General features: G+C 31.0%; 1 protein-coding gene across 2 annotated transcripts in view; it reads left to right on the forward strand.

Annotated features, from left to right (window-relative positions):
* Positions 1-3,293, forward strand: part of pdgy (acyl-CoA synthetase family member pudgy) — a 58,404-nt gene extending 55,111 nt beyond the window's left edge. For both annotated transcript variants that reach the window (XM_015517112.2, XM_089225883.1), the window contains exons 7-9: positions 804-982; positions 1,097-1,252; positions 2,591-3,293. In XM_015517112.2, coding sequence (XP_015372598.1) covers positions 804-982; positions 1,097-1,252; positions 2,591-2,890 — 635 coding nt within the window. In that variant the 3' untranslated portion in view covers positions 2,891-3,293. The remainder of the gene's footprint in view (positions 1-803; positions 983-1,096; positions 1,253-2,590) is intronic.
* Positions 3,294-23,399: the final 20,106 nt, after the last annotated feature.

Raw genomic sequence — 23,399 nt, forward strand, 5'->3', positions numbered from 1 at the left:
AAAACTTCAATCTAACTTCAAAGACTTCCATCCATTAAATATTATATACCCACTCAATTAGAATGATATGTATTTAATCATGTACTAGCATTATAGTTGTATAGATAATATATATGTATTATTATGTTGGAAATGAATTATAATATGCGTAGGTACAAAATTTAACCTAACCTAACCTAGGTTACCATGGTAAAACATTTTAATTGTGATCAAATCTACTTAGGTATTTATTTATTTGAAATAAGACATCCTTTCAAGGTGTATATAATATTGTATTGTAAAACAGTTTAAGCGTCTTAGATATTTTATAAGAATATAAACATATCATGTTTATTATAATTTATATGCAATATGTATTAAGTCTTAAATTGATAATTATATTAAAATGAAAACAACAAATTGAAAAATAACGACATAATAAAATAACTAATAAGTATCAATTTAGCATAAAATATAAGCGAAAACCAAATTTAAAACGCTATTAATAATGTCGAGATTTCTAACAAACTTCTATTGACTATAAAAAAAAATTAACAATCTGTAATAAAAAAATATAAACATTTTATACACTTTTTATCATTTATTTGAAGATTTAAGTACTTTCGCTATTAGTTTTGTATGATTAAAAACAAAATAAAGATTATAGGAGTACATATGAGTAATATATCAAGTCAACCGTTAACGATGAATTAAAATCATCATTGTATCAAATATCATCAAAAATTAAATTTTAAATTGAAAAATTTCTATCATTAAAAAAAAAATATTCACTAAAAAAAATCATTGTTTGTGCACATGCTCAGCGTACGGAATGACAGAATCATCGCCAGCCGTGTTCGTATCCAGGAATTCCTCATTTGCAGATTATTTAACCGTCGGTCCTCCCATATCCAACACTATGGCCAAAGTCGTCGACCCCACGGACAACACAGTCGAATACGGTCCGGGTGAAATCGGAGAAATCCAGGTCAACGGCCCACAGGTGAGTGATAATAACAATCATTAACAACGGCTCAACAAACAACTATGGACCTGATAAACATTGGTATCGTTTATAACAAACTTAATCAGTTTGTGTGTGTAATATGTTTTATAGGTGATGATCGGTTACCACAACAACCCCGAAGCCACGGCCAACACTGTAAGTCCGGACGGATGGCTGAGCACCGGTGACATTGGTTACTATAACGATCAAAAAGAATTCTTCATAGTCGATCGCATTAAGGAGTTGATAAAAGTCCAAGGATACCAGGTTAATTCAACAACACCTTTTCAAACACCATTTATGGGTGGATGGGAGGGGGAGGGGGTAAAGGGATCGTGAATTTTATCCAAACCGTAGTCTCAGGACATCCCCCGATCGGTGATGAAAATACTTTTTTATTACCAAACAAAAATAGAAGGTATCGTTTAAAATTGCACGAGATTAATTCGTTAGACGAATTTAATATAATATTTTATTCAACTACAAAAAGTGAATTGTCGTTTTTTAGCTTTGCAGTGTTAAAGGAAAGCGCAATCACAGCAGTCTGTGCAGGACGAATTTTGACTTTTTCTTGACATTTGCTTTCGTTGTAACTTTTATCTCTTTAAATTTATTTTTAAATACAAATACCTGTCAAACAAGCATGCTAGTGCTAATTATTTGTTTCCTAGAATATAAAACTTCTGTTTGGAAAAATAGTTTAAACTCAATGACACGTTATTATTACAAAAACGTTAATTTTTACATTTTTACAGTTAAATTTTATTTGGCAGTATTTTGTACACTACCTAGTCACTAGTAATTTATTGTTCTCGGTATAAGACATTAGGTTGTTTTCATGAAATATTTCAACAGAAAATATTCAGGTATAATAGTTCTAAAGAACCTCTTAACATTTTATCTTTCGAAAAACGAACGTATATACATATATATTATATTCCGCGATGAGAAGTCGCTTAATGTCGAAAATAATCGATGTATACAACACTGGCCGATAATAATCGACTGAATGCTAGAGGTATTTCATTGCCCATATCCCCCCCCCCCCCCAAAAAAAAAAAAACAGTAATAATAAAAACGTTGTTCCAAATAATGAACGAATCGAACAGCAGTAGATCGTTATAAATAATGATGAGACACACACTCTCGGACCATCTCATTATTTTATCACAATGCATCAATATGTTACATCCAAAAGTCTACCGATCATCTTTTATTTATTTGAAATAATATATTTTGTACGTATCTTTCATAAGTCTCAAATCTTTTCTAATTCATTGCTTAAATCAATTGTTGGCCAAAAGATGTCTTTCAAATATTAAATTATCAAAACAGACTTATTAGAGACTTACACAAGGATTTTATTATACATAATTTTTAAACCAAAACTAAGTTACGATGATTACAATACGTATAATTAAATCGTTAGGAGACTCTAATAATAGCCATTGCAGGCTGCTATTAAAATGTTGCCATCGATATGTTGAGATATAATATGAAAATCGTCAAGGTAAACTTTGCATTATCAAAGCCACACATTTTCACGACATCTAGTGTACGGAATATATGTTCGATTTTAAACGATTTTCCACGATTTTCCTGCAGGTTCCGCCGGCTGAGCTGGAAGGAATTCTGAGGACCCACCCGGCCGTGCTGGATGCGGCTGTCATCGGCGTGCCGGATGACAGGACAGGCGAGGCACCGCTGGCGTACGTCGTGCTCGACTCGGACAGGCCAGCTGCCAGCGAGGCAGACGTGAAGGCGTTCGTGGCGGAACGGGTGGCGCCGTACAAGCAGATCTCAGCTGGCGTGCGGTTCATCGAATCGCTTCCGAAGAGCGCGGCCGGAAAAATCTTGCGGCGCGTGCTCAAGGACGAGTACCTGAAAACGGGAGCCACCAAGTGATCGCCGGAAGTCGAGCGGTCGCATGATTTCAACGATTAGAGTAACGACGAGCTTATAAAATAAAATATGACCGTCATCGAGGTATAATCGAGTACGGTTAGGTTAAAGACGACAGAGAAACTCGTAAATTCTTTGGCTCAACTATCGTACCCAACTCATATCGATAGTGGTACGGTTTACGAATTTCTAAAATTAATAATAACTTATTATACTTTAACTGTTATTATAATCGTTATAGTACGAATTTATGACAAAAGTATCCGACAAGTGGTAGTCTGTTGTTCTTGTTGTTTTTGTGTACACATCTTATCAACCGTTAAAACATAATTATTTACCGCCACATATTATTATTATTATCATATATTATATTTTCGCATTAATATATTTTATTATTTTAAAGTAATGATGATTATTTATTTTATATATTTGTATGAGTAATTATAAGTATGAAAGTTCAATATTTAAACTACCTATCGTGACGCAGTCGAAACTCAATTTGTTTTTCAACCGAAATGCATACCTGCAGATGTTTTATTTATTTGATATATTATCACAAGGATTCAAAACCGACCGATTTTCCTAATAAAACGGTTATTCCAACAGATCTATCTGGTTGTGGGATAAGACAGGTTCAGATTACTCGTCTTGTCTGTTATAGATCATGCGACAATAATATCGTTATACCTTTTGTAGTAAAATATTATTCATTAGATAATATCACGCTTTTTTTGATAAATAAATTATAGTTAAAGTTGTTCACTGAATCAAAATAACTAAACACATTAAAATATTTCATTTTGTTTTTAATAACAGAATCGCATCATCTGGAAATGTGTATTACATAGTGAAATTAAAATGTATCAATTTATTTAGCCGATCAATATTACTTCAATTATCCTTAATATTAACTAAACAGATTTCGTTCAAATCGATTACAGTATTATAATAATATTATGCCATAGTTTGAATTGCCTATTCAATACGCCGTTTTATCGGTTAGGTGTAATACTGAAATACAGGTAAAAGCAAAAATAAGTGATAAGACTATATTGTTATTTTTCATTTTTATAAAGATTCAAATCTCAAACAACATTACCAAACGTAATGTATGTACCTTCTACTATAATACACAACGGACATCTCTTAATCTCGGACACATCAAAATAGTGGACGAAATTTTGACGACAGGATGTCTTCGATATTTAGAGGCTTCAATGTACTCTTATAATTTAAAAACAACTCTAAAATAATGTCATTATTATGTTGACATTTTGATATCGTAATATCATTTTAGTGGTTACCTATCTATTTTACTGAATTCAATAATAATCTTCTTATGGAATAAATTCTTAGAGGTCTGTGTGTATTATTTATGTAAGATAATAGTATTTCAATTTTTTAGCGAATTATGGGAATCTAAAATATTTCATTCTAAAAATGCTCATAATTTGCCTAAAAATTAGATTATCCTAAAAAACCAATGGACAATGTTCTATTACCATTAAGTTTAATAAAAGTAAAATTTGTATAATATAATGTAATTAACCTCACAAGTTACAACGTAAAATTAATTCTGCTGAGTGAATACGATTTTTTATGTCATCTATATATATAATGTTGGATAAAACACGTGTGGTGGTTGTTGCGTAAGCTCTTACATCGAGGAGTTTGATATTTCGAACTTTGCGCTCGAGATCTCGTTAAAATTTTGATAATATTACAGTCACAGCTATTGCAGACAAATCCCAAAATCATCTGAACAAAATAAAACTTGGATTCGCTCGTCGACGCGTCAATATCACGCTACTGTTCTAAAAATAATATCCAAAACGAATTTCATCTTCGTCCCAAATGCGATAGGGGTCGAAATTGATGCGGGTGCGCTGATCACGTGTAAACAGATCACCTGCAGTGCACTCATCATGCATTATGTATGTCGTTGACATAGTTCAATAATATTATAACTTATAACTATATTTATTGCACTCCTTCGGTATGATAAACCAACCGTAATATATTAGATATGTATTTACTGCCATATAAACGTGGTCTAAGTATAGTAAAAAATCCCATACACCCCCTCCGAAAAAAAAAATGTATCACCTCAAAAAATATACATATATGTTATACTTTACTATCACATATACACTTATGTACAATAATATACTCAATATTATATAGTGTGGCGTAATATAAACGCTGGTCATATGAAATATTCACAGGCACGTATTGATCGGCTTGTGCCGAACGCACGACGATTTCTACCGGGAAACCGCACTGAAATAATAAAATGTTTTTAACGAAAAGTTTACAGTGAGGTCATCAGACTGCATGGCTATAGAAGTAATATGTCGTACGTAGACACAGAAAACCGTAAACAATAATAAGTTTTACGTTTGCGTGTCGGTATACATAAGACCCGAATTAATGCAAAAATGAGTAAGTTTAATGGTGAAAAATAAACGGAAAACACTTTGATAAAATAACACAAACAACGACGACGATAATTTTCCGTGCGTGAAGTCACTAACACGGAATAATTGCCATTAACAACACGATTTTTTGTGTGCGCAAGCCGTATTTTATATATTTTTATACTCAGTCGGTTTGATATCGGTTGCTGTTTTTTTTCATCGGATCAATAAAAAATGTACGTGATTTAAGTGGTTATATTATAATATTATACTATATAGAGATGTAAAATATATGTAAATTATGTACGTTTTGATTTAGGCATTCGGTGTCGTAGCCGCACTTAATAATATTATGCCAAAATCTATCGATACGTTTTGTGAGTACAAAAATTATTATATAAAATACGAGTGCTATGTTGTGAGGTAAACGATGTTTTGCACGGTGCCAATAATACCACTAAATATTATTATATTATGAGTCCAATTTTTCAGCTTTAAATTAATCAGTTAAACAGGATCATTCGCCAAGATTTTTCATAGTGAAAAAATGAGGATTAGAAAACTTGGTGAATCTACTGGATATTCTAAACTGAATACACGGAACACGTATAAATGTGTGTAAAGTCGATATAAGTGATCTATAAAGTCAGTCATTATCAGTCTGTCAATGTTCTTTTCCATGATTTTTCATCAATAGAACTACAGTAGTACCTCGATTGTCCTCATTAATTGAGACTGCACCTAGCTTGGAAACTAAAAATCGTTTTAAAGGGCTAATTTACGTGACCTATTTTTTGCTAAAAAACATATTTTAAAGGAAAAACTCTCACGTCTCGTCGTGTGATCCGTTTTTTTTTTAGGAAACAGAACACTAATTGTTATAGGTTGCATTGGACTTTGATTTTAAATTTTTATTTTAAACCATAGTGATCAAAAGCTGTACCCTATAAGATTGCTGCTATATTTTAATGTTCGTTCGACGTTCTATTTTGATCATAGTTATTTGAGTTCAGAAGAAAGTTAGTGGACAATCATTACTAGTAGAAAATATAAGTAAACATTAGTTGTTGATAAAGGTAAAACGAGCAATAATTATTACGAGAAGAATAAACGATGTGGTATTAATGCAGTTAAAATGACAAAAGGTGGAATGTAGTACGATGGACACAAAATTCCACGTAATAATTTCGTCCCAGGAGACACTCTAAGCAAACTTAAGCAAACGATAATTAACTTCTCCCGACTGAAAATTACTGTGGACCTATCTAATGAGCAGAGGTATTGTGCCCAAGTACGGACTTTATAATATCGACGTCAAGACTATAATCGCCATGGTCGTACAGAGAAAAAATCCACTGCGTCGAAGCAGCACGTAGATAATTATTATTCTTTACGAATTATTTTAAAATTGAGCAACTCGAATAATTAGATACCTAACATACGATATTACACAGTTATATACGATTATAAAATAATCGCATCAAATTCTTTTTATGCGTTCAGACGGTCATCACGGATGAATAATTTAGTATATTAATTTATAACTGTCTCATCACTGCAGCAACAGTCGAATACACCGTAATGGCCCCATACGCGTGGGCTCTGTTTCGGAACATTAACCTTTGAATATTGTGCTCGGGGTGAGTGAAATAATACTGCGATAAATGGTTTTAAGTCTTGTCGTTTGCTTGGTTCACTGCAAAGAACACAATGGCTTACCGTTAAAGACATTAAACAGATATTCAACAGTCAGAAGTCGAAGAGGCATCTCTTCTTCGTCTCTGTCTATCAGACGGCAAATGAATAACGCAGTAGAATAAACAACAATGTAATACAATTGTGTTATAATCCATAAAATTATGTAGAACGAACACAAAATTGTAATCGTAATAACAGTTTTAATATTTTAGATTTTGAGAGGAGAGATGAAGAATGTATAATATTATACTAAATATATTTTGCAATGATATTGTGACATTGTGTTATCTTATTTTTGTCTTAAGAAACATTTAAGAATATAAAAATGTTTTTATTTCATAATATTTTATCAACCATTGGAGCAGTTGAAATGTTTCAACTTCAGCAACTTTACTGGTAAGAAACTGAATCTATCTAGTCGGTACATTAAAGGGTGAAAAGTGAAAAATTCCAACACTTTTTCTAAAGAATTAGGAAAAATAAAACAAGAATTTTTACGAAAATGTTTTTGAAAAATCGATTTTCTGTATGATGTAATTCATCAACGAACGCCTATTTTGATATTCTCACCATATGTTTGCATGAGCATTTTTCATACATGGTAGAGTTGAAAAATATTTCGTCTCTTTTTGAGATATTTATAGACATTTAACAATATCAAATATTGGTTTTTATTTTCTGAAACTATACATTATACGCATCGATAAAAACTGTTTTTACTCAAGCAAAAAGCTCGTAAGTTTAATTGAAGCATTTTACAAGTTGTTATAATAGCTATTAAAAATATCAAAGATACACCATAATTATAATAATAATATTATATTATATATGATAGACTAGCTCGGAGTTTTTGACTTTTCTGAAGCACCCTTAGGCCAGTGAATATAATATCATCAATTTATCATATGCCTTTAAAATTTCAAATCATTTAAATTATTTATTTTATTTTTTAACCAATCCTGACAGGTTGGTATTATACAAAATTATCCGAGGAAAAAATGTCCACGGTGAAAATGTCTGAAACCGAGAATGTTCTTGGTAAAAATGTCCGAGGTTAAAATGTCCCTAACCAAGAATTTAAAATGGGAACACCTTGTATCACATTAGTTATCCATGTCAAAAAAACCACCCTGTATGGTTGTATATTTTCTATATTATGACTGTGAATACCTTAAGATATTTTATAACTACCTACCTAATTTGTGATTGACATCATGTAACGGTTATTACGATAAGATTATCGAGACAATTTTGTTAGGTACTACGTATTATACGTAGTTAACATAATATTATGTTTGTGTAAATTATTTGATTTTTTTTTTTGGCATTTTTAAATATTCAGCAATAACGAAAACAAATTTTTTTTTAATATTATTATAGTCAATGTTGTAAATACGCATTTAGTTCTATCATTATGTAGGCATACTGTGTATAATATTATATTTTATCTGTACATATTTTATCCTATTTTTGATTAAAATTTAAAAAAGTATGTAAGGAGTACAACAATAATGAAAAAAGGATTGACAACTCTTTAAAATGTTTATCATTGACGTTTATACATTTTAATTTGATGATATGTGTTTGTATAAATTATCTGATTTTTTTTGACAAGTTTTGGACAATTTTACCATGTATATTTTTGTTTTTGGACAATTTTAACATGGACATTTTTGTTTTTGGACAATTTTACCACGGAAATTTTTTTCCGGACATTTTTATCGTGGACCATGACCCTTCGATACGTTAAAAACATAACTATTCAAACAATAATAAGCGTCAACCCTTTCACACAACGCCTCAGCATATTATGTGTTGGAAAAAAAGTAAATAATATTATTGTTTAAAAAATTATGAGGAAATCGTAATATTAAAGTAAGAGAAAAAACACAAAGAACTTAACAAACTAAAACTCAGCATAAAATATATGGGTAATATTATTATTGTGTTTCTTGACACGTGCGCATTATGCCATTATTACGAAAATTATAATAATTAAAATATAATATTATTATGTCTTTGCTCGTGTTATTAATATTAACATAATATGTACACCTATTATGGCATGTTGGTATGACGCATACGGAAAATTTTCGTTATTATTTAAATTCGCATCGACTTGAGTCAACCATTGTACATTACAGTGTGAAACAACCGAACCGAACACGCTTTGCTTTCGTTCCGTCTCGCGAAGTTGTCAATCACAGCGTCGCTTCGTTTCTACAGATATTGTCATAATTATATTATGTAATATTGTGCGAGCGTGGGTATATCGTTAATGGAAAGTCTAATAATTATTATAATTTGATTAAAGCCAAAAAAAAATCACAACTGTCAATCACCGTATACTATATAATATAATAATGTTATAAACATTATAACGCTCGGTTGTGCAGTTATAGGTATTCTACCTATACCTATATTATTGTTACTTATTGTTATGAATATTGAATAATGTACGTGCGTCATATTTTATGACAACGATACCGGTTAACTAAAACGGTTTTGAATTTTAATAAAATAACATTGTAAAGGTGCACTAAAATTATTACAACAATGGGATATAACACGAATACGTATTATCACATAAGTAGATGATATTATCACCAGAGGCGCGTATTCACAGGATTTCCTGATGTCCAGGATGCCCTAGGATTTCTAGGAGCAGGAATATGACGTAGTTATCCAGTGCCCGTCTGCCGCTTGCCGTCCAAGTTTCCATGAAACTGTGATACGGAACATAAGGAATAGAAGTAAGATTTTTTCCATAAAATGACACAAAAAAAAATGTTTGTCTTAGCTTAAGTAAAATAAAATATAGAAACCTTATTCATCTGATATAAATTTGGTATTTCGATGGTATACTTATTGTCTAATTACTTATCCCATGTTTATTTTCTCAGAATAAACATTGAGCATTTGAGTATAAATTATTATATATTGTCGTTTGACATGGGCGGACGACATAATATTATGATCACTAAATTCTACGGTATTATTTTCTTGAAATGCAAAAAATTATTATAAAAAAAATAAAGCAAATTTCTGTATGACGATATCATAAATTGGTCTGTGCGGATACCACGAGGTATTAAAACGTTCCATATTTTGTTCTTATATGACATGTAATATATTATATTAATTCACATATATTATCTGAGCATTTATAACTAAAATATTGGATTTGTAGGTCTATAAAAACTTGTTAGAATGGTGTTATCTTATACTGAATTATACTCATCATTTACGAAAAAAATATGGCGTGTTTATCTTCATAAATTTATGACTCTCAAGTATATTCAACCGACTAATTATATCCCTTGTTAGCATTTAGATAGTGTTGACCCTTAAACGAGGACAAAAAGCCATTTAAAGCATCAACAACAACAAAAAAAGCGTTGAGATTTAAATGTTTTGAAATGCGTAGGTATTACGTGCAAAATTCAATGCTGCGTTGCACAGCATAATAATAATAATAATAAGAATAGTCTGAGAGGACACATGATGTTAAAATTTGTCTTTAGAATGTCGATGCCACGTGCATAATACTTTAACGGAACCTAATTAACAATAATACTTCTACACTATAGCCACTTAAATATGTTATCATTTTTTTTTTAAATAATTAATAAAAACTGTTCAAACAGGTTTTAAATAGTTTTCCAAACCTTAAAACACAAAAATATTAGGTAAAGTAATTCGAATGTTTATTACTATATGTGTTTCAATATGAATCATATTTTGTTGAACTAATTTCACCTAAATATTTTAACGACCGCGGGATTCTGCCCAACCGCGCTGTTCACTCTCTGTGCCTCTACGGTGGCGGTGCTGCTTAATACTATAACTGCGTTAAAAACGAAAAATCGCGTGTCTTGCATAACACGAAGAAACCCTTATTTTTTCCGTGACCTCCGTCAAGACCATTCCGGGTCATTCGGCTTAATATTTTAACAGACCGCCACAAAGGTCGACGGTGTATATTATATATTATTATGTTATACACTGCACGAAATGTGCTTAGCGCAAGTAGTGAAAATTGGCAGGAGCGAGGGCCGAGCATTTTCTCATTGTTGTGTTAGACGTGCGAGCGCTGCGTCGGTAAACGAGGTTAACTTTATTGTTATTTTGTTTTTATTATTATTATTATTATTATTATTTAAAAGATTACACATTAACCGTTTATTAGCATACACAAAATGAGGTAGCTACGCCTCCTACCTATTTTGAGGCCGCAGCGCAAATAATATGTAAAAACCTTTAAAGCAACATTGTTAAGTCAATCGTTTTATGTTACGGAATACCTACCCGAGGTGAGTTACCGTACATAATAAAAACTATATTATGTTTAAACCAAACTTAAAAGTGTCTAATGGCTTCGTCACCAGATCCTTATTAAATGTCCATCGGCAGGAAACGTATAGTTGTTATTGTCAGCGACTTCTATAAAAACCGGACGTGGCATTCCATTACCACATCTATTGTTTGTAAGAACTAAGCCGACATTGGTACGAAATCGTCACGTCTTCCACTAGCATTATTATGATAAAAATATATTCAGTGATTGAATTAGTTGTGGTGACGGTGGTGGGGGGGGGGGGTGCGTTGGGGGTAGAGTTTCGTTACTATTTTTTTTGTGCGTACCCAACTCTATTTTCTTTTACAAGAAGGATGGTACAAACTTATGTCCAAAACAATTTTTATTAATCTGTGGATTTCAATATCCGTTAATTTTATAACGATAACAAATTTTATAATTTTTAAAAGCAAAATTATTTTTGATAATAGTTTATTAATTTATTATTATCTCTATGGTCCTATATTTTTATTTTTATAGTTTGCTTATCATTTAATTATAATATCACACTATTATTTTCCTATAATTTATTGTATACATAATATGTAAAGATATTATCTGTGGACTAATACGTGATCAAAATATATTATAATTTAAATTCTGTATAGCCAAAAAGTGGTATTCAAACTATAAGTAAGATTGGTGAGGGTCAAGAAGTGTGAGCAAAGCCTTCATGGATCTGTGTCAAGTAATTGTGCACTTGGAAGTTGGAACGCACATTTTTAATCGTTGGATTCAACTCCTGTACTTAATTTTCCCAATTCGAGCACTGAATATATATATATTTTTTTTAGTTTTTTATTGAACTTAAATAACAAAAGGTTATTAGATATTTGATAATTTAGCATTGTACATAATAAATAGGTATACATCATATTATTAATAGTCATCTTGTCTTACTAATAACGGGAGAAAAAATTGAGATACATATTATGTTAAGTGTGAGAGGTAAGTTATATCATACAACTGTGTTTTTTTTTTTTTTTTTTTTTATTATCATATAAGTCCGCTTTTTTTAGAAAGGCCATATATAATTATAATAATTTTATAATAAATACATATTAAAACAAAATACAAACATATATCTATATAGTAGGTATCGTAATAATTATTGTGTCAGTCTCTCCTGTTTATCACCAATCACCAAAATTTGTGTTTATTTTAATATTATAAATGTGTAGGTATATTGTATAATCAAATGTATTATTTAAAATTGAATAAAAAAATTAAATTTTTGCGATTTTTTTGTTAATGTTTATATAACATTATAATTATAGATAATTGTTGGTATGCGGACTAATGACTAATGACAATCCAAAAAAAAATAAATATATATGGAGTATGATTAAAAAAAACTCGTGTGCTAATACACAGACACACAGTAACGATTGTAACATCGACCATGATGAAGATATAGATTATATATATCATATATAGGTTATATAAATATCTATATAGGTAGATTATATAGATTATGTAAATTATACGTCATATCTACGTTATGGATTTCATGCATTGTTTATAAAAACAGGAATTAATAACACTGTACTTAGTGATGTAAAATTCTAGAAATATAATATTCAAGACATTTTTGCTAATTTTTGTAATTCCTTATATTATTTAAAAACTCAATTCTGTATATTTTTAATAAAGCATACTTTTTACTTGAGGCGTGTAAAAATTATAAATAATCATAGAATTTTCAAATATATTTCATAACATTAAAAATAAACTGTACACATGTTATTAATTTAAATATTTTGTTTTTAAGCATACGTAATTAATAGGAACAAAGGTAATAATAAAATGTAATATATTTGCGCGATAGTATAACATATTTTTCAGTATTGCTTTTATAGTTTTATCACACAACAATTTATGTAAATAAAAACAAATAGTAACATTTTTTTCTTTGAAAGCTCCTACTTATACATCACTAATTATACTTATAATTCGAACACATTTTTATGCTAACTCTGATTTTACCATATTATTACAGTAGAGTAAAATATCCAAAATTTCCCAAGTCCCCGTCACCGCATAAAATATAAACACTTAAATGATAAATATTAAATTAAAATATTTTAATTATATTATTGACATTGTGTTTAAGTAGCTACGATTAACACTGTTGTGCTTATATAGATAAATTGCAAACAGAAATAGGATGAACGAAAAACATACCTAAGATATTAGTATTATTATATATATTATCATAGATAAACATTTGATGTGAAATTACTCCACCTATGTGGAAAATTTAAAAAATAAAACAAGAAATGTATTTCAATTTTGAATACAGATTTCAGTTGACTATTGCAAGTTTACAATATTCTCAATATATTTTGTCTATCCAATTATAAAACACTAATGAAATTATAAATAATGGTAAAATTATAAATTGATTTTTTAGTTCAACATCAAAAAGTTTCTGAATATTAAAAATCAATTCGATTATAACTCACGTGATGTGAAAAAATGAAAATTAAACCATCCTCACTACCTCACTATAGCTAGGGTGATGATGTGGTCAGGCCTGCAGTTTCGTCCAGTGATACGTCTAGATACCGGTGATACACGACTGCGGACGGATCTTATCAGGGCTACCTTTATATTAACACGATTGCGGACGATTATACTTTAATGATGGACACCCAAAAATGACACGATTGCGGACACATGTTGCCAAATTTATAAATAATACTTCGATAATGTGGGAATATGGGAATTCTGAGCGTATTAAAATATTAAATGTAGTTTGCAGTTACAAGTCATTTCTGTTAAATAGGTACTGCAGTAATAGCTGCACACTCGTAGACCGTAGTTATAGTGTTCTATTATATAGTGTTTTTATCAAACTATGGAAAACTGTCAAAATATTTTATCAGAACGTGGTAAAGAGTTAATTCTACACAAAACAAATAAATATCGATTTAGACGACAGCGAAATGATGGTTTTGTAAAATTTATAATATATAAATTATTATCTAATATCTTAAACCGCGTTGTAGTCGGTGCTCACTAGCCATTCAAACGATAGTCGATAAGCCTATCATTAAATTGATAATCGTTGGGCTCGTTAGACTGCGTTGCACAACTTGGCAACGTTTCAATAAATTTCGTCCGGAGTCGTGTCATTTTTTGGGTGCAATATAAAACCTTTTGTCATACAGTGGTCGTCTGCAGTCGTGTTGCAAAAAAGGTAGAGTGTCCGCAATTGTGTTTCACCCCTAGATACCAATTATTTTGGTTTAACGCTCAGAATTATTCATGTAGGGCTACTCGTTTGCATTCCAACTTTAAATAATCTTACAACGCTCGCCTACAAAAACACACACAACTTTCAATACTCACACAAATCATATAGGTAATCACTCGCCTTTCATCCAAACAAATCCCAGGAAACCCACCCAGACGAGACGCTTTAAAAGGAACTGGTTTTGGGACCTACTCTATCCCTAAAACGTTGACGCTACCAGGTGTCAGGGTGTAAGTAGTGGGTGACTTCCCCTTCCCGTCATTCAAACTCGTCCGATTTTCCTAATATTGTATAACATTGTAAATATAGATTGTAAATAACAAATTTGTTCTGAAAAAAAAGGACTAATTATATATTGTCTAAGATCTGATGATTATACATTCCTCTCTTAAATATAATTTAAACTACTATTATAGTCTTAAAATTGTACTAATGAATTTGAATTTTTTTCGATCAACTTACTGAACTACTGGATAATTGATTAGCAGAATCGGTACATGTAGTGCCATCTATTGGTATACAATTGTTCAACTGAAAATCTTTATGAATTTTAACAGAATTTATTATTGTATCCATCAATTTATAAATTATATTTTATTTGATACGTCAAATGTTCAGTCCAACTAGTATGATAGAATATAATAATAAAGAACAATATACATTTTTCAATGGATATCAATATTTATTTATAATTAAATTGTTTTAATTTAAACTAATCTTAATATTTAACTGCATTATGTATTTATTATTCAGTACCTATTGTAATATATTAAAATTCAATGACACAATATTTAATAGTAAAAATGATTAGTGATAATGCTATCATATTATCATAATCACATTTTTTTTTTTTAGCATGATTGTGGGTGGGTTGTGTGACCTAAAAGCAGTAAATGTGTGCGGCATCGTCATTAAAAAAAAAGGTTAGAAAACCCTGTCTTATTCAATAGTAAGTTGTCCTTGATTTGTTTTTGATTTTAAGGTTTTTTTTTTGTATTGTTATCATTCCATAGAATTCATAAACCAGAAAAATCCATAATTTGGAATGACAGCCCCTATACCTATAGCACTCACAGTTCCATAATGTATGTTTGTATTACTGTAAGTGTGTTAGTGTGGTACATTCAAGTTTAAACATTTACTATCTGGTTTATATTTTATTTTATTTATCTAGGATAAGAATTAATTTAATTTAAACAGATATACAGATATAGGTTATTACCTATAATTTAAACATTACTTATTAACACTGACAAAGGGAATAAATGAATTCAAAGTGTATAACATAATCAAGTTTTATATCTAATTCAGATAAGACAAGTTTTTGGGATTTTCAAAAGTCTTCCTATTATCTTGTAATATTTTAAGTGTAAAATATTTGTCATTTGGATCATTTACAAACCATAAGTTTAATTAAACATTACAACATAGTATGAACAATATATTTTAAGAGTGTTATATTCTTAGAAAATTCCTGATGTTGGGAATATTTCTGGAAACTTATACAAATTGTATCCGAAAGATTATAAATTAAATTTTATGATGAAAAAAAAAATACAAATATTATTAAAGGAATAATAGGTAGTTTATTATTATTGTTGGTTATCTTTTGATAAATTGATTTTAATTCAACATTTTTTATACACTCGTGGCACTGCTTGTGCAGATGGTTTGAATTTCGAACAATACATTTAAAACTAATAATGTACTCATTTAATATGATTGCATGATATATTATTATATAAATCGAACATAAAACAAACGCTTTGTAAGTCGAAACGTCTGTCATATGAAACTCTATGAATTAAATTTCGCATATTATTATTACCTTTAAATTTGTTTTATATTTTCATTTACATTTTAGATTCTGAGCGGAGTGAGGAATGTATTGATTTTACCATGATGTGTGTGTTTTTTATTTCATTTTTTGTGTGTCTTTCATCACATTTTGGGGCAGTAAAAATACTTCGATTTTCGACTTTAGTACCTTGTTAGATAAGAAAGTTAATCTAGTTGGTACTTTGAGGCGTCAAAAGTAAAAATACCTTATACTATACTATACTTATGGTCTATGGGATAAACAAACTAAAAATTAAGGGAAAAAATGGGAAATTTTAAGCAAAATCAGTGTTCGACAAAATCGATTTTGGTTTTTGATGTAACTTTAAAACAAATAAAAATAGATACATGACATTTTCACCGAATGTTTATATAAGTATATTCTATTCGTGGTAAAAATTTGAAATTTCGACTTAAGTTGAACTATATTTTATAGGCATATGCAATTTTCGATCATTATTAGCTTTTTAAAATTAAATTTCGATAAAAATGTTTTTGTTGGTTTGAAAAGCTTGAGAATTTAACACAAGGCTTCTAACATATTGTTACAATAACAGTTGAAAAATAAAATAAATTCATAGTCACAATTTTTTTTCTATAAGCATTAAAAGTTTAGATTTTGACAAAATACGTAATAATCACGAAAATTCACAAATTATTTTAAGCTAGAAATTCATAGAAAAATTTCTTTTTAAATCTAAGATTTCAAAATTTAATACAATATTTCCTACAAGTTTTTCAACCTTTATCATAAAATAAATATCCACCAGAAAGTCAAATTAGGTTTTTATGAGCGTTTGAAATTTAAATTTTTACAACATTGGATTTTCACTTTTAGCGATTTCCTTATTTTGGTGTAACTCTAAAACAAATTACCGCAGATACTTGAAATTTTCACTGAATATTTATATAGGCTTTTTCTTTATTTGATAAGATTTTCAAAATATTTTGATTTTTTTTTAGCTGTTTACTGACATTTTAATTATTCAACTTTTTAGTTTTTTTTCCTATTAATGCCAATAACATTTTAGTGGTTGGATCAAAAAACTTCAAAATGTAATATAAAGCTTCCAACACATTGTTACAATAGCAGTTGAAAATGTTAAAAATATATAGGCACGATTTTTTTTTATAAGCATTTAAAGTTCAAATTTTGACTGAATACGTAAAAATACGGTAATGTTCAAATTATCTTAGATAGAAATTCATAAAAATTTTTATTTTTAAATCAAAGATTTGAAAATTTAATTCAAGATTTCTTATAAGTTTGTCTACCTTTATCAAAAATAAAAATAAATGTCCACCAACCGCCTCCGCTCAGAATCGTTTTTCGTATACAATTATATAATATCGTTGGATTCAAATTTAATTCCATCCATTACAGTAACTCACTTGTAAGTTGTAACCTACTGCACAGCAGAGCGATATCCACTTTTCCGCTTTTTTAATATTGCCGTCGGCCGTTTTTTATCTTTCGATTTATTAAAATAAATTTAAAATTTAAAAAAAAATACGCACTAATGAGTGTTAAATGATTTATTCCTACAATAGTATAAGAACTAATATCGTATTTGTTTCAAAACAATATTGAAATAATAATATAACCAGAATAAAATTTAAAGTTGTCTGATGTTCAATATTTAGTCACGGTCGGTCCGTGTTTAGATTTCTTTTTGATATAAAATAATTATTTTGATTCATGGTTCATTGATTCGTTATCAAACAGATTAGTTTTAATTAAATACCTAAACGAAACCCAATCGATGGACGTTTATTTTCATAGTGAATTTAATTTATATACATTCTGACTGATGCACAGCGTTAATTTTCTGTATATATAATATATTTTTTTAATTGAAAACTAATATAATGATGTTGTAATTTATCGTATAATATGTCAGTATTGACAGTATTGTAGTTGTTTTATAATAATTTTTCTAGTGCATCGTTTAAACTTGTGTCAATATTGACATAAAATGTTATAGTATCATAGTAGTTTATACATATTAATACAGCAGCAGATATAATATACAATGATAATAATTATTATTAAAATAACGATGGTAAAGATGCATACGGAAGTGATAGATTGAAAATCACAAAAATCGTCGTTTTAATGATTTAAGGTGTGTCGTGTGTGTTTATTTTATAATACGTATTCGAATAATAAATTAATGTTATGAAGAAACGTCAGCTGTAGGATAGTTATAAATTTATAATGCAGTAAGCTTGTCTGGAAATAATTGAAACTCTGGAGACTACTACAGTACTGAAGCTGAATGACATATTTTATATTATAGGTACTTAGGATAGGTTATCCTGAATCCACAGTTACACGAATCTTAATCGCGTACTCGTGACTACATGAGTATTTTCGAATTTTCGAATTTTTTATTTTTGTCATGTTGTGATGGCTGATTCCCAATTTAAATGTTTATTGCATTTAAATTGGGAAAAAAAAGAAAATGAATGGTTTTATGTGCTGCTACCACTTTGCTCCTCAGTCTTCACCAATTATATATGTTCAATGCTTTTCACCGCACTCTTCACTGCGCCACTGTACATGGGCCCTATATATTTGGTCGCATACCCACCAATATGTACCAAGTTGCGGCACTGAGTACATGTACTCTTAAAAGAGTACTAATGATAACCTTAGTCTGTTATACTGAATTTCGACAGATTTATAAACTCTAAACTCTGTATAAATAACAAACAAGGTTTCTGTGGAAAATATACCTTTTAATGATTTTTTAGTCATTAACATTTGATTTACACACTTAACAATAAGAAAAAAGAAGAAACTAAAATTGCTTGTGTATACAAAAATTATCTTTTATTATTTTAACAAATTTATAATCAATCACAAAATTGAAAATTCACATATTATAACAATTTAACGAACAGTTACAAATGTATACATTTATATAGGTACATGTTTCAAATCAAAAAAATGAACATAAAGTTTTGAAAAAATATTTTATAAGTGGCAAAAAAATAGAGCAAAGTTGCAATTATCATAAGGAAAACAATTTTGAAGATATAATAATATGTATAATTAGCACAAAATGGCTAAATTATTACATTTTTACAAGTAAAAGATTTTCAAAGTCAAAAAAGGGGTTTGGGGAAACACATGGTTTAAATACAAAAAGGGGAAACATTTTTAAAAATAAATGAGAACATTAAAAAATGTACTATAATTTAAATGTTGCCAGTACAAGATTTAGCCAAAAAGGGGGGGAGACAAACAACATTAAAGAAAGAGATAAAAAAGAACAATATATACACAAAAAAAAGTTATAAAATTAAAAAAAAAAATACGTCAGTCAGGAGACACAAAAACAAGGAGGGGAGGATACGGGATGGCGATTGGGTGCGGATTTGTAACAGTTTTGGCCACTGGTCACCTCCACAACGTTCCACGACTGGTCCCACGGGTAGACGAGTGTCACGGGCGAGTTTGCTCGGACGCGTGACGACCTTGCCCAGCCGACGAGGCCAGACCGAGACGGCCGCGGGATCGATGGTTGACGGCGACAAGCAACGGCGGCTAGTGCGCGATGTTAGCGCTTTGATGGTCGACGGTGAGACGACTCTAGCGACAGACTTGCAGCGGATACCGTTGGACACGAAGCGAGAGAATCGAGATTTGGTGCATGCCGCAGAATGGACGGTGATCGCTATACGGACAAGCGACCCGGCCGATGTGGGTTTACCGCGGGACGAAAAGGCGAGAGCCATCGGACCGCCGCACGAACGACGTACCGCGATCCTTGACAATCGGTAATTTTCGCCCTGGCGTTGACCCTTCAGCCGCGTCTTTGTCCTGCAATGACCGTCACCACGAAGTCGCAGGCCACCGGACCCTGAAACATTCATAGTTTCCTCGGGTTCGTTGCCGCTGACATCCGTGTTCCTAACACATAAATCTCTATACCACTTACCTCGAGCCAAAGGGTCCGCCACTGCCATCGTAACGAGTCGCCATCGCCGTCGTCATCATCGTAGGTACGGTCGGGGCGGAATCGTTGCCCACGCCGTTACCTCAACTAACCACCGTGCCGTCGACATCGTCGTCCATCGATCCACGCGACTGTAACTGCCGGGCGCTCGCCGAGCCGCCAGAGGGTCTCGCGCGTCAACTACGACCGAGCGCGCTACGCTCGTGAACCCGTCGCTACGTGGGTGGTCGGGAAACGCGTTCGGGTGACTTACCGCCGTGCACCTTCCGGGCTCTTTCCGGTATCCTCCCCTCCTATTCGTCGCCGTCTTCCTGACGACATCATCGGCCCTTAGGGGACCGCCAGACTAACGTGGGTCGCGGACGGTTTCTCTTCGCCAGCAACACAGACGTCGGAAAATCCGCCTGACGCCTTTCCAGCACGAGGTCTTATACCTTCGTGGCTGGTCGGATTTTCCGGTTGTTGCTGGCGGGTCCAGCCTACCTACGACCTCACCGTTGTCTGGCTCTTCAATGCCCTGAGCCGGCTCAATTCCGTTTTCAGCTTCACACGTCTTCTCTGCATCGTCGAGTGGTCCGTCATTCGGAATCGGAGTGGTTTCGACGGGCCCCGACTCGAAGAACGGCGCGTCGCCACTCGACCATGCACTACTGGCTACAGAAAATGACAACTGTTCGTCTGTATCTTTGGCACCTTCTGTGTCGAACATTCTGTCATCGGAGACCTCATCAACATCCATGGGTTCCGATTCTTGAGACAGATCGACATTTCTTGACATGGTATCTTGAGCGATAGCAAGCAGAAGAGCTATGATCCAGTTGTGCATATCGTCGGTTTTCTCATAATAACCATCTGTGATACCTGCAACTATTTCATGCAGTATCAGGAGTAATTGGACTTGAATGTCTTGTATTTCGCGATGGTAAGCAGCCATTTTTTAAATGTGCGTGTGTGTATACGAATGTACGTAGTCGCTGGTCGAATTGAGAATTGCAAATGAACTAAAAACGTCTCTTTCAACACAGAGACTTTTAAATTTAAAAATCTCCTAGACGAAAACGTTTGTTACTAGCCAGCGAGTACGATAGGTAATCGTTCTTATCGGCCAGCAACATTAGAATTTCGAGCGTGATTATTTTCCTAAACTTTCTGCAATATTACCGATTCAAATACCTCATACTATCATATTACTAAAATCTATGAGCAGTAACTATAAATGCAAATATTTTTTATTTCTATCATAAATTTCAAAAAAATATTTCTTAAGTGTTCAATAAATCAAAATCAAAAATTAATCTTTTTACTTATCAAAATGTCAAGTATTTTATATTTTTAATGTTGACCCAATGACAACATTTATTAGAGTCTTATCAAAATCAATTCAGTAGTTTTGTAGTGCATTGCGCGTTACGATTTTTAATTTTTTTTAGCTACAATAAGAACAACTCATAATGAACCTTATGAATGACCTAAATTTTCAAGGTTTTTTGGTCATCCAACATTTTTTTACCGACATTTAAATAAAATTCTCATAAAAATCGAAAATTTCAGTGGTCCATAAAGAACTCAAAAAAGTCAACAATTTTTCAAAATTAAACCGTAAATAGATAACATTAACATAAACATTTGGTGAAAATTTCAAGTATTTACAGTGATTAGTTTTTGAATTACAACCATATAAAAAATCGATTTGGTCGAAAACTGGTTTTGCGTAAAAATTCCAGTTTTTCTGTCATTTTTTTTTTTGTTTTTCTCGATTTTTTTGAAAACTGTTGGAAAATGTTTACTTTTGGCCTCTATAATGCACCAAGGATCTTCAATTTTACATCGGAAACCACCCCAAAGTTTGAAATTGAAGCATTATTTCGACTAGTTATGCTGTACACACACATCATTGTAAAATCAATACATTCATCACTTCGTTCAGAATCTAAAAACGATTCACATATTGTGTAAATCGATCCAAAAGCTCTCACAACTGTCTGTGAACGTTATTATTGTTCGATTGAAATTCAAATAACAATAATTTCTACTGTAATGCATTGATGTGATTAAATGAGTCAATTATTAAATTATTTTTTTCCCTGTAATGATATGTTTAATTGGTTCAGTTTTTCGAGAATATCCACTAAAAAATATAAATCAAATAATCATTCATCATAATTTAACATATTATAAGAATAAAACAAATAAAACGTTTTACTATTTAAACAATATGTTGTACCCTTTTAACGCTATTAATTGTCGTAAATAACATTATTAATTTTGTAAATCTGTTAATAATATGTTAGGTATATTTAAACTGGAACAATAAACAGTTATTAAGTTTACTTGAGAGATAAGACAATATTTTTAATTACTTGGGCTTTAAAATCCATTTTAGGAGTGTTTTGTGGCGATACCAACTTTGTTTTCAAATGAAAATCGCCCTAATTTCCTGATTATTTTTAAATGGATGACTTGTTTTAAATTTCAATGTATATGAATCGAAATCGAATTCAGTAGATAGTAGGTTTTGATTTATTCAACTTTGTGTTTTAAGAATAATGGGTTTGGGAAATGTAGAGAGTATTTTGTTTATTAGAAAATTATAGAAATCAATATTAATTTACTAAAATCAGTTAAATAGTTCCAGAGATTAAATCGATCAAATAACCAACAGTTTTTCTTCCTTATACTGTATAACTCTTTTAACCCAAGTAGAGGTTAAATTTTGAAAAATCTTTTCTTAGTATGTCTACATTGCTTAAGGAACCTCTGTACACTTCAAGTCTCTAGACCCAGCGATTTAGTGAGTGAATAGGGGTGGTTTCCTATATGTACCTATATAGAAATAGATAGGTGTTCGAATTATCATATTATTATTATTATTATTATATTTTTACTTTATGTAAATACGATAAAAAAGATTTAGTTACTCACAAAGTTACAACTCACTGCACAAAATAATTATATTATTATTATTACAATGTTAATT

Source organism: Diuraphis noxia, unplaced genomic scaffold (genome assembly GCF_037042655.1).
Source record: "Diuraphis noxia isolate RWA-SAM2 unplaced genomic scaffold, SU_Dnox_SAM2 contig0004, whole genome shotgun sequence".
In the NCBI taxonomy this organism is placed as follows: domain Eukaryota; kingdom Metazoa; phylum Arthropoda; class Insecta; order Hemiptera; family Aphididae; genus Diuraphis; species Diuraphis noxia.